Raw genomic sequence first — 18,051 nt, 5'->3', positions numbered from 1 at the left:
GTAGCCAATCGATATGGGCCCCTTAGTGCTGAGATTTTATCTATAAAATAATTTAGGAATTTTTCACAGGGAGCCGGGGAGGCCTCCGTCAGAGTGACAGAGGATGGGTTAATCACTGAATTAAAAATTCTAAACAGAACTTGGGGCTATTAGTCACAATGATTTCTGACAGGAAAGAAGCTTTTGCGATTTTAACAGTCTTCTGATATTTCAAACAGCAGCTGTGCAGAATGTCCAAGGAAATCTGGAGTTTGTCTTTTTTCCATCTCCTTTCAGCTCAGCAACATTCACGTCTGAGAGTATGGGTGGATTCATTCAGCCAGGGTTAGCGAGGGGGTTTAAAGTGTTTAGTCTTTAAAGGAGCCACAGATTTCAAGATAGAGGTACATGTAGAGATAAAGGAGTTAGCAAGTCCATTGACTGGGGTAGTTATCTTACAATTAGCATCATAAAAGTCAGAGTTAGTCAAGGCTGTGGAAACTTTTTAGTGATGGAGTTAATGTTGATGGTCCAGGTGAGGTCGTATGAAATGTGAACTCCAGGAACTTGATGCTTTTAACAGTCTCTACTGTGAAACCGTGGATGCTGAGTGGTGTGTGGGTGGAGCGAGTCTTCCTGAAGTTGACAATCATCTCCTTGGTTTTGTCCACATTCAGTGACAGGTTGTTCTCGCTGCACCAGAACACCAGCTGCTGAACCTCATCTCTGTACGCTGACTTGTCGTTGCTGCTGATGAGTCCAACCACGGTTGTGTCGTCAGCTAACTTGATGAAGTGGTTGGAGCTGTGTAGGGTGGTGCAGTCACGTGTCAGGAGGGTGAACAACAGTGGGCTGAGGACACAGCCCTGAGGAGCTCCAGTACTTAACCTGATGGTGTTGGAGATGTTGTTGCCGATTCGGACGGACTGAGGCCTCTTTGACAGGAAATCTAGTATCCAGTTGCAGAGAGAGGTGCTCAGTCCCAGCTTGCTGAGTTTCTCAAACAGCTTTGGGGGGATAATGGTGTTGAATGCTCAGCTAAAGTCTATGAACAGCATTCTGACATAAGCGTCTTTCTTGTGAAGGTGGGAAAGGGAAAGGTGAAGTGCAGTGGAAATGGCATCCTCGGTCAACCTGTTCAGCCGGTATGCTAACTGCAGGGGATCCAGTGAGCAGAGGAGATTGCTCTTCACATGTGCCTTGACAACTCTCTCAAAGCACTTCATAATGATGGGGGTCAGGGGCGGTAGTCATTCAGGCAGGATACTGAGGATTTCTTTGACACTGGGATGATGGTGGTGGAGTTGAAGCATGCTGGGATGATCATCTGGCTCAGCGATGAGTTGAAAATGTCTGTGACGACATCGGCTAGCTGATCAGCACAGACTGTCAGCACGCGACCTGTAATGTTGTCTGGTCCAGCAACTTTCTGTGGGTTGACCTTGGTGAAAGTTCTCCTCACGTTGGCTGCAGGCAGAGAGATGATGTGGTCGGTGGTGGGGGGTGTGGCTTTCTTCGCTTGTGTGTTGTTCAGCTCCTCAGGAAGTGTGGTATTGCCATCACAGCTGCTTGGTGCAGGCTTGTACTGTGTGACGTCCTGCCATAACCTGAAAGTCTTTATGTTGTGGAATTGACTCTGGATCTTTTGTGTGTGCACGCTTTGCTTGTCGGATGGAGCTAGAGAGGTTGGCTCTGGCTGTTTTGAGAGCTGTTTTATGTCCAGACTGGAAAGCAGCAACTCTCTCTCATGCACGTACCGCTGCAGTGAACCAGGGCTTTTCATTGGCTCGCGTGGTGATGTTTTTGAAGACCGTTACATCTTCTGTCCACTTATTGATGTAGAAAGTCACAGGGTGTGTCCCAATTCAGGGTCTGCATTCTTGGAGGACGCGGCCTTTGCGGTCTACGTGGGCCGCATTCTCGAAGACCGAGAAGGCCGGAAGTGTGAGGCTTGTGAAATTTGATGGTCTAGCCTCCGTCGCGCTGCTCAGGTTTCCCCCCCCCTGTCCCGTTTGGTTCTTTTGCCATCACAATTATTGTCTAAAGGCCAAGAAAGATTCCCAACGGATTTACTTTACCAAATGGACCATCCCGGCCTTGCCGTATTGGTCCATTTGATTGACCTTTGTTTTTATTGTTTATTTTATTTTATTTTTATTTGCTACACACGGGACAGACATGACTGGGGGAAAGAAAAGGGAGAAAGAGAGAGAGGGGTAGGGAAAGAAAAACAGCAGGGAAGAGGAATGGTGATAAAGGGCAAAAAAAGAAAACAAACAAAACAAAGAGACAAAAACTACATATATAAATCACCTGGATCACCTGTTGAGAAAGAAAAAAGAGAAAACAAGCAACAAAAGAGAGCAATATAATAAACAACATCATCGCGATAATCTATGTGAATATAACAGTAAATAATAATAATAATAGTGGATTGCATTTATATAGCGCTTTTCGGGGCCCTCAAAGCGCTTTACAATTCCACTATTCATTCACTCTCACATTCACACACTGGTGGAGGCAAGCTACAGTTGTAGCCACAGCTGCCCTGGGGCAGACTGACAGTAGCGAGGCTGCCATATCGCGCCATCAGCCCCTCTGGCCATCACCAGTAGGCGGTAGGTGAAGTGTCTTGCCCAAGGACACAACGACCAAGACTGTCCGAGCCGGGGCTCAAACCGGCAACCTTCTGGTTACAAGACGAACTGCCAACTCTTTGACCCACGATCGCCCATATGTTGGCTGAATACTAAATATTGAATATTATTGTGCAGCACGTAAAATCGACAGCGCACAGTGTGCTTTGAGGTAGGTGAGCACCTGTGTGTACACCTGTGAGCATGAGCGCGCTTGTATTCAAAAGGTTCCTTCATGTAATGATCTGCTAGAGGAGCCATAGCCCCGTCCTCCAGCGCATGAAGCAGGTATGGAGGAGGTCCAGGCTCCAGACATCCAGAGACCCTCAGAGCACAAGAGACCAAGGAAGACCAATGGAGGGGCAACCGTGCCACTCTCCCGGAAAGAGCTGAGGAGAACCCTAGATGAGGGGTCACTCAGCAGCCGTGGAGCAGAAGCCAGTGGGGGGTTGACGTGCCCGTGAGCTCTGCTGGCAGCCAGCTGTGCCAGAGTGACCGAGCCCCAGGCCCAGAGGCCGAGGGCACCCCACCCCCCGAAGGGGCCCGAGCGAGACCCAGGCTCCAGGCCCCGACAAGCAGCCACCAGGAGTGAGCTGGTGCTTATCTGAATGCCCATCCCCAGACACCAAGAACCACCAATGCACCGATGTCTGAGGGCGTCTACCACTGGCAGGGGAGTGGTGGGGGGAGATAGGCCTCCATACCTTAGAGGGCCTGAGATGTCCCCAGAGAGGTGGCGTCTGATACCCGACCTGACATATAGACACAGACAAACAGGCACACACAGATACGAAACATCCATTCCCACCCTCATGCTCTCATGTGCAAATACTGAGCACTCACCCAACGTGGAGACAGACATAAATAGACACTGTACACAAAATCACACTCCCCAAGCGTACTCTATACCCCAGGTCTAGGTACCCTTGCCTCTAGAGGGGGAAACTGCACCCAGACCCAAGTAGTGTTACTCTCTTCCCTGGGGTGGAGAGGAGCAGACCGCCCTTATTCCGCAGCAGCAGGGAGGCCCCACATTCCAGACCCCAATCGGACGGCCAACTCTTCCTCCCAGCCCCCCCGCCCCAACAGGCAACAGAGAACGGGGGTGTGTGAAGACTCCAAACCTCCCTCCGCCCGCTCATATATAGTGTTGATGTATGTGTGTTCTAAGGTGCATTTAAAACCCAGGAGGGCATGGAGCTACCTGCCAGAGAGCAGCAGGTAAGTGCATAGCCCCTCCTGATAGCCCTCAATGTATATGTGTATTTAAAATTGAGAGGTGGGCAACGACACCAGGGGTGAAGTTGTACACCCTGATGGTCATCTGGATGCCATGTAGCGTGCCCACCCCCCAAGGTCCTATATGTATGTGTTATAAGAGTGTGAGTAATGTGAATGTCTAAGTTGTGGGATAAAATTGAGGCACAGGCAGCCAGAAGGGGACAGAGGGGGGGATGCCTTCCCTGCACCCTGGTGACACACCTTTACCCCAAGGCCCTGTATGTGTGGGTGATTGTGGTGGAGCGGGAAGAGGGAGGCAGCTGGAGATGGGGAGGGAAGGAAGGGAGGGGCAAGTGGCCCCTCCCTGGGGCCAGCTCCCCCGCTGACCCCAGTAGGCACCCCCATACGCGGGAACCCACCAGGGCAAGGGGCCCAGGCCCTTCCGGACCGGGGCCCAGTTCAGCAGCGCCCATACAACCACCCGCCCACAACCCCGGCGACACACCAACCAGGACCCAAGCCCCCAAGGCCCAGCCAGGGCCCCAGCCCAGAGATGGAGCACCCCAGAAGCCCACGCCCGCCCCAGACCCACCCAGGGGCAGCCAGGCTACCAGGTCAGTAACCCACGTCCATCAGCACAGACCCTCCCCTAGCCCCACTGCATGCAGCCACGAGGAAACCATCACCTAAGAGCCAACAGAGCCCTTAACAGGCCATGACCACAACCCCGGATTGAGCCCTCCAAGGAAGACGCTCCTAGGGAATCCCCCGACGCCCCATGCCTGTCCCTACCCCCACACCAATCACAACAGCGAAGGTGGGACCAAACTATGACCCCCCCACCCCCACTAGGTGATGGAGCTGATCAAAGGAGCCCAGAGCAATTGATCTGATGTGGTGGCAGAGGCTGTATCAAAACTAATGTAATCTGTTAGATAATTTCTATATTTGTTAGAATTAAGATTATTTTTATTTTTCCAGTTCATGAGGACTGTTTTCTTGGCTATGCATAGGGCAGTGAAAACCATATGGGCTATATTCGTTTCTGTAGTGACATAATCTAAGCTGCCCAACAAGCGCACTAAAGGGGAAGCTGAAATGTTACATTTCAGACACTTTGATAAGTCTTCACATATCTCTCGCCAAAACTTCTGAACTGTTGGACGGAACCAAAGAGCGTGGATATAATTGCTGCTCAGGTTGCTTAGCAACCATGATACTAACCGCTACAAACGTTTCATATAGTGATGTGCGGATCGATTCTGAAATATCGATTCCTCCGATACCAGTCATTTATGTTCTAGAATCGATTCTCATATTGAAATATCAATATTTTAGTAATTTAGGGTAAATTTGTAGTTTATCATTAACAGGAACACAGTGGAAAGAAACTATATCATTCGGATTGTCTACATTGGAAGGCACTACTTCCTCTTACGCCTTTCATAGTCATGTGCGAAATACGGCTGTATAAATGTGTCCAGCCCCTGGCGTGCACACTCACAACAATGGCTGAGCGTAAATGGAGTCATGTGTGGACGTATTTTACCTCCACAAACAGCCAAGACGTGGTTTGCGATACATGTGGCAAGAAAGTGAGGTGTTGTGGCAACACCACTAACATTGTCAAACCCCTCAGAGTAAATCATATCACAGAATATGACGATCGTATGTTGAGGCGAACTGAAGAGGAGGAGAGGGACAGGTGCTGCTAGGGCGAGACAGACGTCTCTCGCGGAGTCCTTTAGTGCTGCAGGCAGGCAAGGTGTTCAAATAGCACCCACCTTCAGTTTTTTTTATTTCTATATGATGAATTCTGCATTATTAAGTGATAAGAACAAGTAGTCTGATGTCCTGTAATCATGATAACGCTATAATTTGAGATACAATAAAAGATACAATAAATAAAATAAGTTTTTGTACAAAGTATCGGTATCGGATCAGTATCGTCGATACCACCCTGAATTTTACTTGGTATCGGATCGGAAAGGAAATCAGTGGTATCGCACATCACTAGTTTCATACAGCATTGTTTGATAGAAATGAAGGACAAAATTTTTTTGGTCAACTGTTTGTTTTTATATGAGCTTTGTTTGATTTGATAAGTATCTGACACTGAGACCACGGGACTGTAAAAACATGATGTTGGATTTCATTTCTGTACTGAACAGCCATTTTAAGATTGGCTAATTGTTATTTACTAGCTAATGTTGCTAATGTTGAGACTAAAGTTATTATTATATTAATCATTATTAGTTATTACAGCAGTAAATTTGCTCAAATACTGAGCTTCCATAAAGATTCAGGTTCAGTTTATTTATATTTCCTATCACCTTAAATCTTCACTCAAAGACAAGTGTCTTTTACGGTGTATGTATAGATGTATAATATATAAGAGACAAATGTTGTTCTTTCATTAGGTTGGCATTACTAAATTTGGCTCAATGCTTACATATGTTTAAAAAGAAAATGTACGAGCTGTGATAACTGCTTTTGATAAAATGAAGAGTAGAATGATATATGAAATATTCCATTATTGGGTGAGAAAATCATACCATGTTATAACTGCTTTAAGTCATCCAGACTAGATATCAGGGCCTTAAACAGGCTGACTTCTGCAAAATGGACAGAAAGTATACAAAACACATAACATCCTTATAGAATATCATGTAACACTATAGATCAACGTACCTTAAAATATATAAAGCATACAAACAATTACAGCAATATGATGCAACAAACAGCAGTACTACTAATCCAAAATAATCAAAGCTTCATATAACTGCAAAAAACATGGACATTTATTTTTAGGTACATTCTGCTGCTGATACATACTTTAGGTTTCTGAATATTAAACTTGTTACTGCCATTTGTAGTATTTAACTTGAAGACCCTGAGTACTTTCTCGCACACTGAAAACACTTGAATGATAAAATTATTTGAACATTACCTAATAAGACTGATTCAGGACAGACAATTTGTTATTTTAAACTTTTCTAGCAGTCCTTCACAAACAGGGAACAGTCTGTCTCTTCTCTCCATCTGTCAGCTGCTGCTGGCTCTTCCCCCTCATCTTCCTCACACACTGCTGAGTTTGTCCTGGTAGATCATCAGGGGTGTAAAGCTTCACAGGTGATGTGCAGCAGTGGGTCCCTCAGTCTGTCCTCACTCTGGACATTTGCAGTTGTCACACATAGAAATCAAATGTGTGATAAGCTGCAGGATTCAAACACAAGTGTAACTTATAAATACATGTTCATACTTTTATTCCACAATCAGAGAGAAAGAAAAAGAGAGTGCAGGACAGACAGACAGTTGATAGTCTCAGGTGTATACACTGCTACAAAACAGCACAAGAGAAGGAGGATTTTGTGTTTGTGTTATTACGAGTGCTAAACAAGAAGAGTTCCCGGATGGTACGGTGGACATGTGTTCCACGATGCACCGTTCTGCGGACTGAAACCCCGTACAAGGGCTCAAACCTCTGACAGCCCGCCGAGGGTCACCAGTCCATTTCCCAAACTTGTGCGTATGGTCATCCAACCTAACACTCATATCAATAAAAGAATCCAATGATTTTGGAAATTCTTTTGTGGCCAGCTCACATTTAAACTCTTCAATCAGGCTGTTCGGGAATGCTCCACGGAGTGCTTTTTCCTCCCACCCTCTCCTCAGCTAAAATTCAAAATTCCATCGAGAAATCTGCCACACTTCTCCTGCCTTGGGTGAACATCCATTGCGCAGCCATGTCAGGGTTGGAGCCTTTATCAAATACACAGCGGAACTTATACAGAAATTTGTGATAAGAGATTTCAGGATGAGCTTTTAATATCGCTTGTGCCCTGTCAGCGGTTCCACCGTGAAGGAAACCTCGGCACAGACCAGAGCATACTGTGTTAGAAAACCTCCACTCTTATCCAGTTACCCCAAAAATTACTCCAGCACTGGTAGTGGGTGCTCCCAAGGTATAGGTGAGGAGAGGGAGGTAGCGGGCAGGCAGCAGCAACGTCAAGTGAAGGCAGAGGATGGAACACTTTCTGCACTACCGCGGTAAACATACCTTTTAGTTTAGTTACAACCTGGAGAAACACACTCTGTTCCTTCGTGATGTGTTGCAGCATTTTCTCGTGGAGTTCCAATAAATCCGGTTGCACCGTAAGATGACCGCATTGACGAGAGTTCCGAGTCATCTCAGCAAAAATTTTATTATTTATTTTGTACTACTTGCCATTTTTGTGCGCACAGCGCTATCATATACTCTGTATGACAGACAAACACTTTTGGAGTTATGTTCGTCAGCCAGTTCAGACTTTACGGCAGGTTTCGACACCGTGGATGCTCTGCTGCCTGGGATCCTTTGTTTGCTCGTGCATCGCCGAGGGAAAACAAAGAGGGGGAAACACACCGGAGTTTTGAGCCGAACCCGACTGAGAAACAACAAACCACCTCTGCCCAGCATCCTGCTCGCGAACCTTCAGTTTCTAGACAACAGACTAGATGAGCTGTGCGCACAGATTAAACACCAAAAAGACATCAGGAACTGCTGTGTTTTGGGGTTCACAGAGACATGGCTGGAGCCCAGCGTCCCCAACTGCGCCATCAAGCCAGATGGGTTCACTGTTTACCGGGGAGACCGAACAAAGGACTCAGGCAAGAAAAGGGGAGAAGGGGTGTGCTTTATAGAAGATAGAATAATCCTTTAATTGTCCCACAAGGGGAAATTTGGTTGTAACAGCAGCCAGAAAGACACATATACAAACAAACAGTACACAGGACACAGAACAGAAACATTGGTTAACTTTATGGTTAACTCTCTGTGTGCTAGGGATATATGTATCTTAAAAACTGTACTGCTCTCAGAGCCTTGAGCTGCTGACTATTAAAGTTACACCTTTTTACCTCCCGAGGGAGTTCAGGTCAGTTCTCCTTTCAGCTGTTTAAATCCCCCCACATGCTAATAAAGCTACAGCTATGGATGAACTGTATGACGTCTTTTTTAGACTTGAGAACAAAAATCCTGAGGCTGCCTTTATTGTGCTGGGAGACTTCAACAGAGTCAACATGAAGAAAGTTCTCCCTAAATACTACCAACACATCTCCCTCCCTACAAGAGGTGATCAAACACTGGATCATTGCTACACTCCATTCAAGGACTGCTACAAACCCCTCCCCCGCCCAGCTTTTGGCAAGGCAGACCATTGTTCCATACTGCTGCTGCCTGCTTACAGACAAAGGCTTAAACAGGAAACAACAATTTCCAGGGGCATCTACAAAGGGGCAGTGAGGCTGAGGGGGTCGTACAGGTCTGCTTTGAGACAACTGACAGGCAGATATTTGTGGATGCACCTGATTTCAATATCAATGAACTCAGACTCTGTCATTGGATATTTTGCAAAAATGCATTGACGATATCATCACCAAAACACCAAAATCCAAATCAGAAACCCTGGGTAAATAAAGACATTCGTGCTAAGCTAAAAGTGCGCACCTCTGCCTTTAACTCAGGGGATGCTGATGCATATAAAGCAGCCAGGTATGACCTCCGAAAGTCCATAAAAAAGCCCAGAAAGGACCACAGGGACAAAGTGGAGTCCAGTTACCACAGCTTTGACGCCAGGCGATTGTTGAATAGACTGCGCTGCATCACTGACTACAAGAAGGTAAACACAGGCAGTATTCAGTCCACCGCGTCTCTCGCAGACGAGCTCAACAACTTCTACAGGGAGTGCAGAATTATTAGGCAAGTTGTATTTTTGAGGAATAATTTTATTATTGAACAACAACCATGTTCTCAATGAACCCAAAAAACTCATTAATATCAAAGCTGAATGTTTTTGGAAGTAGTTTTTAGTTTGTTTTTAGTTTTAGCTATTTTAGGGGGATATCTGTGTGTGCAGGTGACTATTACTGTGCATAATTATTAGGCAACTTAACAAAAAACAAATATATACCCATTTCAATTATTTATTTTTACCAGTGAAACCAATATAACATCTCCACATTCACAAATATAAATTTCTGACATTCAAAAACAAAACAAAAACAAATCAGCGACCAATATAGCCACCTTTCTTTGCAAGGACACTCAAAAGCCTGCCATCCATGGATTCTGTCAGTGTTTTGATCTGTTCACCATCAACATTGCGTGCAGCAGCAACCACAGCCTCCCAGACACTGTTCAGAGAGGTGTACTGTTTTCCCTCCTTGTAAATCTCACATTTGATGATGGACCACAGGTTCTCAATGGGGTTCAGATCAGGTGAACAAGGAGGCCATGTCATTAGTTTTTCTTCTTTTATACCCTTTCTTGCCAGCCACGCTGTGGAGTACTTGGACGCGTGTGATGGAGCATTGTCCTGCATGAAAATCATGTTTTTCTTGAAGGATGCAGACTTCTTCCTGTACCACTGCTTGAAGAAGGTGTCTTCCAGAAACTGGCAGTAGGACTGGGAGTTGAGCTTGACTCCATCCTCAACCCGAAAAGGCCCCACAAGCTCATCTTTGATGATACCAGCCCAAACCAGTACTCCACCTCCACCTTGCTGGCGTCTGAGTCGGACTGGAGCTCTCTGCCCTTTACCAATCCAGCCACGGGCCCATCCATCTTGCCCATCAAGACTCACTCTCATTTCATCAGTCCATAAAACCTTAGAAAAATCAGTCTTGAGATATTTCTTGGCCCAGTCTTGACATTTCAACTTGTGTGTCTTGTTCAGTGGTGGTCGTCTTTCAGCCTTTCTTACCTTGGCCATGTCTCTGAGTATTCCACACCTTGTGCTTTTGGGCACTCCAGTGATGTTGCAGCTCTGAAATATGGCCAAACTGGTGGCAAGTGGCATCTTGGCAGCTGCACGCTTGACTTTTCTCAGTTCATGGGCAGTTATTTTGCGCCTTGGTTTTTCCACACACTTCTTGCGACCCTGTTGACTATTTTGAATGAAACGCTTGATTGTTCGATGATCACGCTTCAGAAGCTTTGCAATTTTAAGACTGCTGCATCCCTCTGCAAGATATCTCACTATTTTTGACTTTTCTGAGCCTGTCAAGTCCTTCTTTTGACCCATTTTGCCAAAGGAAAGGAAGTTGCCTAATAATTATGCACACCTGATATAGGGTGTTGATGTCATTAGACCACACCCCTTCTCATTACAGAGATGCACATCACCTAATATGCTTAATTGGTAGTAGGCTTTCGAGCCTATACAGCTTGGAGTAAGACAACATGCATGAAGAGGATGATGTGGACAAAATACTCATTTGCCTAATAATTCTGCACTCCCTGTATGCTCGTTTTGATACAGACAACAAAGAGCAGATCCTCTATCCTCAGGAGCACAGTGAGGCTGTAACTTTAACCCTCAAAACAGAAAACATGAGATGGTCTTTCAAAAAGGTCAGCCCTCACAAAGGTCCAGGACCAGACTGCATGGGTTTTCAGGCCGGGTTCTCAGAGCGTGCGCCGACCAGCTGGCAGGGGGTGTTCACCAATATCTTCAACCTCTCCCTGAGGCAATCAGTGGTCCCCACATCTATCAAAACATCCATCATCATTCCTGTCCCCAAGAAATCAGTGGTCTCCTGTCTGAATGACTACTGCCCTATTGCACTGACATCTATTATCATGAAATGCCTCAAGAGGCTGGTCAAAGGTCACATCTGCTCCTCCATCCCTGACATGCTGGACCCTCTTCAGTTCGCCTATCAAACAAACAGAGCCACTGAGGATGCCATCGCCCTGACAATGCACACTGCCCCCACTCACCTGGAAAAAGGGAATACATAGTACAAGAATGCTCTTCATCGACTACAGCTCAGCTTTTATCACCATCATCCCCTCAAAACTTGCCTCAAAGCTCATCAACCTTGGGCTGGAAACACCTATCTGCAGATGGATTCTGAACTTCCTCACAAACAGGCCCCAGGTGGTGAAAGTTGGTAAGCACACCTACTCATCACTCATCCTAAACACAGGAACGCCACAGGGAGGTGTGCTTAGCCCCCTCCTATATTCCCTGTTCACATAGGACTGTGTCGCTAAACGTAAGTCCAACACCATTATCAAGTTTGCGGATGACAGCCATCATAGACCTCATCACTCACTGATGAGACGGCCTATAGAGAGCAGGTGATGGCACTGTACAAGTGGTGCCTGGAAAATAACCTGTCTCTCAACATCAGCAAAACAAGAGAAATGATAGTGGACTGCCGGAAATTACCAGTCGGGGAATACCAGTCCATGCACATCGACAGTGTCAAGGTCGAAAGGGTCAGCAGCTTCAAATTCCTTGGATTCAACATCACTGAGGATCTCTCCTGGACCCTTCACACAGATACTGCAATCAGGAAAGCTCCAGGTCCTCCATAATGGCACATCCACGGTGGCTTGGCTTCCTCCTGGTGTAGCTCCCGGTGTAACACAGTGCCCAGCCTTATGTGGCCAAAGTTTATACAGGAAGGCAATTTCTGGATTTCAGACCTCAATGCCAATGGGTACCTGTGGGATCTCATGTATCAGTGCATTCCAGTGCAGCCACAGACTCTCCAGGCGTGCACCAGTACCTGATGCAAATCTGAAAGAGAATTTCCAAGGACACCAACCACCATCTCATAAGGAGCATATCCAGATATTTTTGGGAGTGTTGGTATTCTGGGGCTGAACACACTACTGACGCACATAATCCTGCAAATTGGACCAACCTATGATGTTTTTTGTTTTTTGTTTGTGCATGTGTATGTGATTTTCCAGTCCAGCCCTCAAATGTTGATGATTTTTGTTTCTTTTGTTACATCATTTTGTTCCTAACAAATTATAAAATCCATGTCAGTAATGACATTCCGCTTCTTGACTGTTCATCAAGATCCAGTGTTCTTATTGATTTCTTTTTTTAGCAGTGTGTGCATAAAAAATCTAAACATTTTCTTCTAGTAAAAGGAACACATTGCATTGATCTCTAAATTTGTCTGTGAGAAGTTAAAGTTGCTAATTTTTTGCCTTTTTTCTTATTAGATCAACAAATTGCTTTCATGCTGCAGAAGAAATTGCAGGAGGCCTTTAAGGTATAAATGCATAAACATCATTGAATCTGACTGAAGTGACACATTTGTAGTTTTATACTGTGTACATAAAATACACATGGTTGAGTGCTCTTGTTTCAGGGGAATTACCCTGGTTGTCAGGTCTTTACCTTACTTTATGAAGAGCTTTGAGATGACTGTTTATAAAAGATGGACATAGCCACCTTGATATCAGATACTCCTTAGAGAAGTCTCACTGTGCAGCCAAAGAAGAAAACAAAAATAAAGAAAAACAAGGAGCTCAAGTAAAACACATAATAGCACTGAGAATTGGCCTGCACATGGGGCTAGGCAGAAGAGACAAAGCAGTTCCGGGGGGCAGCCGGGGCTCTGGGTAAAACCTAGGAGCCAAGCCAATGACAGGGTTAAAGCAACTCAGGGGGCTTGCTGGGAGCTCAGAGAGAACCTCAGCAAACCGGTGAAGGAAATGCAAGGCCGGAGTTAACAGAGACAATAGCCACCTCGGAGGTTGACATCGACGTGGAAGATGGAGGCCCTCTAGAGGTGGGCAATGGCACAGACACTGATGCACACAAGTCTCTGACTTGGATTTAGGTAGTGTGAAGATCACGCGCTCAGGATTCTCAGGCTTCAACAGCATGGAAGGCCCAGAGACCACAGGCTCGGATTCATGCCCATATGGAAAAGAAATAGAAAACACTTATAAAAGACTTGCATCAGATTTGGCCTACTTCATATAGTGAATCATATAAGGCTTATATGATTTACTCATGAAAGTGGCCACTTTCATATATTGTTTTAGTAAGTATCCAAAACATACAAGTTTTATTTATATAATTTCTTCAAGGGATCTTATATGTGTTTTCACTCCTGTATGCTTTTCATACAAGTTTCACACAAGACAGATACAAACTTATAAGATTTATATCTTTTCCATATGGGTGTGGACAGAGAGGCGGTGGGGCAGTGGGCCTAGGCAGAAGAGCTGGAGATCTAGCCTCAAGAGACACAAGCTGCAGCATGTCTGAGTGGATGCCGTTTGGATTAGCAGAGCACTCAGCCGTCACCTCCAATGAGTATGGCTGTACAGTGTGCTCAGATGCCTTTTCATATGACTGGTAGAGAGACTGTGGGTTTGAGTTAAATGTTTGCACACCTGTGGATTCATATAAAGGCACACCCCAAACGCAGAGCCTCTTTCTTTAACATCATGGGAAAATCAAGAGAAACCAAGACATCAGGAAAAGAATTGTGGACCTCTATAAGTGTGGCTCATCCTGAAGTGCAATTTCCAGATGCCTCTGGGTCCCAAGTTCATTCGTTCAGAAAATGTGCAACCATATAGAAGACAGTGTCACTATCCATGGTCATGTACCACCATGAGCTGAAAGGTTACTCTGGGAGGAGAAAGCCATTACTTCAGAACCACCAAAAAAAAGCCATACTACAAGTTGCAACTGCATATGAGAACAAAAATCTTAATTTCTGGAGACATGTCCTGTGGTCTGATGAAACAAAAATTGAAATGTTCAGCCATAATGATAAGCGATATATTTGGTGGAAAAAGGGGGAAGCTTTGAAGCCTCACAACACCACCCCAACTGTGAAGTATGCGGGTGGTAGCATCATGTTATGGGGCTGTTTTGCTGCAGAAGGGACTGCTGCACTTCACAAAATAGATGGCATGAGAAAAGAAAATTATGTGGACATATTGAAGCAACATCTGAAGACATCAGCCAGGATGTTGAAGCTTGGGTGCAAATGGTTCTTCCAAATGGACAATCAAACCAGGTTTACCAACCAATTAGTTAAAAAGTGGCTTAAGAACAACAAAGTCAAGGTATTGCAGTGGCCATCACAAGGCCCTGACCTCAATTCCATAGAAAATTTGTAGGCGGCACTGAAAATGCGAGTGCAAGCAAGGCCTAAAAACCTGACCTCTGACCAGGCCCAAGTGAAATGGTTTCAGGCCAATTCGACCAAATACTAAGGATGCGTATGTATACTTCTGACTTTGATGAAAGTAATAAAAAAAATACATAACAATTTTTTCTCTCTTTACTCTGACATTTCACAAATACAAAAAATATTTTAATATTTATTGAAGTAAAACAAAAGGTTTAATCTGATTTGATGTTTGACAGTAAAGAACTTTTTTTTTTTTCTGTGTTAGGCTGAGCTAGCTGGGAAACACAATTAGCAGCCCTAGGCTGAGCTGGCTAAGATAGATGAACAGCAGTCTCTAGAAAAGCTAATTCAGCAAGATGAGGAACACCAGTGATTAAAACAGCTCACTGTGGGAGAGATCTTGGATTGCCTGGTGTCGGTTCACACGCGCAGAGTAACAGATGTGGATCCAGCAACCCCTGCCCCAGACCCAGTAGCAGACAAGAACTTATCGCTGGTCATCCTCTGAGCTGGCCACCCAGAGGATGGTGTTGATGTCGACCAACACAGGTGGTGCTGCTTGGGAGTAGAGGACTTAAATACACAACAGGATATTACAACAGAGTAAAGACACCTGGGGAAACCCAGCTGAGATGAAACCAACTTAAAGATACAAGGGAAAGCAAAACTGAACATAATGCACATGAGATGAGAGACCATCAAAATAAAAGAGGAAGAAACTAAAACTGGGACCAAGACATACTAGCTTGACAGAACTAAATGGGGACCACATATACAGGACACAGTTAATAAGAAAACACAAGGAACCAAACCCACAAAAAAACTCAAACTACTGGGCCAAAGACTCAGAACCAAGACAATGTACTTTTGTACAAAATTGCAAAATCATTTTGCAAACAGAGTTACCTCCTACTGCCTATTGGAAAAAAATCCAGGTTTGAAGAACTTCCAGACAGTGGAGTTCCTTCCATCTTCTTTATGTGAACTTAAATTATGTAAACAATGTTGAACTAATCTGATTTAATACTTAATGATTACACTTAAAGCTAATAAAAATTAATATTTTTTCACTTCCAGTCTAAAGGAATACAAATTGCAATGTAACATGAAAAACAGATGCATTAAATATGTTTTGCCTTCTATCTTCAGGCCTTTGTGGATCATAATTTGGGTGACAGGGCGTATCAGGTTGCCCTGCCAGTAAAGGTGAGAGTTGCATTACGATGTCAAAGGAGATCCAGAAAAAAAATCCCTCAATATTGTATTTAAAGTAGTTGAGTTTATACATGCTACATTATAAAGTAAAATTTTTCATGATTTCTCCTACTAGTTTGAGAAGCCCATCTACGGCAGCCAAAACAAAGTCTCTGCTGCATTTGTGACACCTGGCGCTGCACTCAGGTCAGTAAACTGTGTGCTGGTTAAAGTATAGGGCAGTAGATGAATAAACTACTTGTTGGGCGACAACAGTAAGACCTGGAGGGGTGTGACTGGGAGGAATGACCTGCCAGATCTGAACCTAAGAGGTATTCTGTTACTGGACTTTTGTGCAAACCACAGTTTGTCCATAGAAACACCATGTTTGAACATAAGACATTGTTGGACGGTGGAAGGAATACTTCCCACTGACCTGTCATTGGTAGAGGTAGCAGAGTGTGTTGAGGAGCGGTACCTCTGGATTGGCAGACTGAGATGGTGGTTCCCGTCTTCAGGAAAGAGGACTGGAGGGTGTGCTCCAACTATATGGGGATCACACTCCTCAACCTCCCCAGAAAAGTCTATGCCAGGGTCCTGGAAAGGGCAGTCTGTCCATTAGTTAAAACATAGAATACAAGAGGAACAATCCAGTTTTCGTCCCAGTCACGGAGTACTGCACCAGCTCTTTATCCTCTCGAGGATACTTGAGGGTGCATGGGAGTTTGTCCGCATAGCCGGCAATAATTCAGACTCATTTCCAGTGGGTGGAAGACTCCGCCAAGACTGCCCTTTGTCACCAATTTTGTTCATACTATTTAGTGGCATAAGGATTCCACTTTGGTGGTCTCAGAATCTCATCTCTGCTTTTTGCAAATGATGTGATTCTGTTGGCTTCATCAGGTGGCAGCCTCCAGTTCGCACTGGAGTGGATCACAGCTGAGTGTGAAGCGACGAGGCCATGGTCCTTAGTGAAGGGTGGAGTGCCCACTCCAGGTCATGGACGAGTTCCTGCCCCAAGTGGAGGAATTTAAGTATATCAGGGTCTTGTTCATGAGTGAGGGGAGCAGTAGATTGACAGGCAGATTAGTGCTGCAGCTGCAGTGATGTGGACGCTGAACTGGTCCATCGTGTTTACTAGTTGATCTACATCCCTACTCTCACCTGTGGTCATAGGCTTTGGGTAGTGACTGAAAGAATGAGAATGTGGATACAAGCAGCGGAACTGAGTTTTCTCCGAAGGGTGGTTGGCCTCTCCCTTAGAGATAGGGTGAGGAGTTTGTCCATCCGGGAGGGGCTCAGAGTAAAGATTATGATTAAAGACAAGCCTTTATTAGTTCGAAAAAAGTTTTTATTGCCACTGTTCCTCATCGAAAGGAGCCAGCTAAGGTGATTCAGGCATCTGACAAGGATGTCTCCTGGGTAAGGTGTTCTGGCCATGTCCCACCCGGAGAAGGCCCTGAGGCATTCCCAGAACACGCTGGGGGGATTATATCTCTCAGCTTGTCTGGGGGAACACCTTGGTGTTCCCCCAGACAAGCTGGAGGAGGTGGCCAGGGAGAGGGACGTCTGGGCTTCTCTGCTTAGGCTGCTGTCCCCACGACCTGGCCCCCGATAAGTGTAAGAAAATGGAATGATGGATGGGTTGTCAGACAGTAACACATAATAACTGAGATTTCTTCTTTTTTTTTTTTTAACAACATACTAACCTGCCGTTTCACTCCCCCCTTCTCCTTTTCCTCTTGATCCCTGCTTTATTAGTATTATGTTCTACCAGGCCATTGGTCTGACAACACTCGCGTTTGTTCTGGAGAGGAAAGAGGGGCTGTTGGACAGATGCTTTGTTTCAGGTGAGGTATCAAAACTCACATTGCTTCCACAGTGCCACACAAATACAATAACTATGTTTGCAGTTTTGAGTATAGAAGTAAATGAAAATTCTTAATATATACATTTCTATCTTATATTAAAGCACTGCCTGGACTCCATTTACCTACACTCAGGTGCTCCCAGCCCACCCACCTCCTAAAACTTAACACAACTGTACACTATTGTGAAACAACTTCGGGAGATCTAA

General features: G+C 45.1%; 1 protein-coding gene across 4 annotated transcripts in view; it reads left to right on the top strand.

Annotated features, from left to right (window-relative positions):
- LOC100704929 (ABC transporter G family member 20) overlaps positions 1-18,051 on the top strand; it is a 111,349-nt gene that overhangs the window by 59,538 nt on the left and 33,760 nt on the right. For all 4 annotated transcript variants that reach the window (XM_019366590.2, XM_019366592.2, XM_019366591.2 and 1 more), the window contains 4 exons: positions 12,844-12,893; positions 15,930-15,986; positions 16,111-16,181; positions 17,736-17,824. In XM_019366590.2, the coding sequence (XP_019222135.1) occupies positions 12,844-12,893; positions 15,930-15,986; positions 16,111-16,181; positions 17,736-17,824 (267 nt within the window). The remainder of the gene's footprint in view (positions 1-12,843; positions 12,894-15,929; positions 15,987-16,110; positions 16,182-17,735; positions 17,825-18,051) is intronic.

This window comes from Oreochromis niloticus, linkage group LG13, assembly GCF_001858045.2.
Source record: "Oreochromis niloticus isolate F11D_XX linkage group LG13, O_niloticus_UMD_NMBU, whole genome shotgun sequence".
NCBI classification, from domain to species: domain Eukaryota; kingdom Metazoa; phylum Chordata; class Actinopteri; order Cichliformes; family Cichlidae; genus Oreochromis; species Oreochromis niloticus.
The sequence above is the reverse complement of the archived record's forward strand: the minus strand, read 5'-3'. Positions and strand labels throughout refer to the sequence as shown.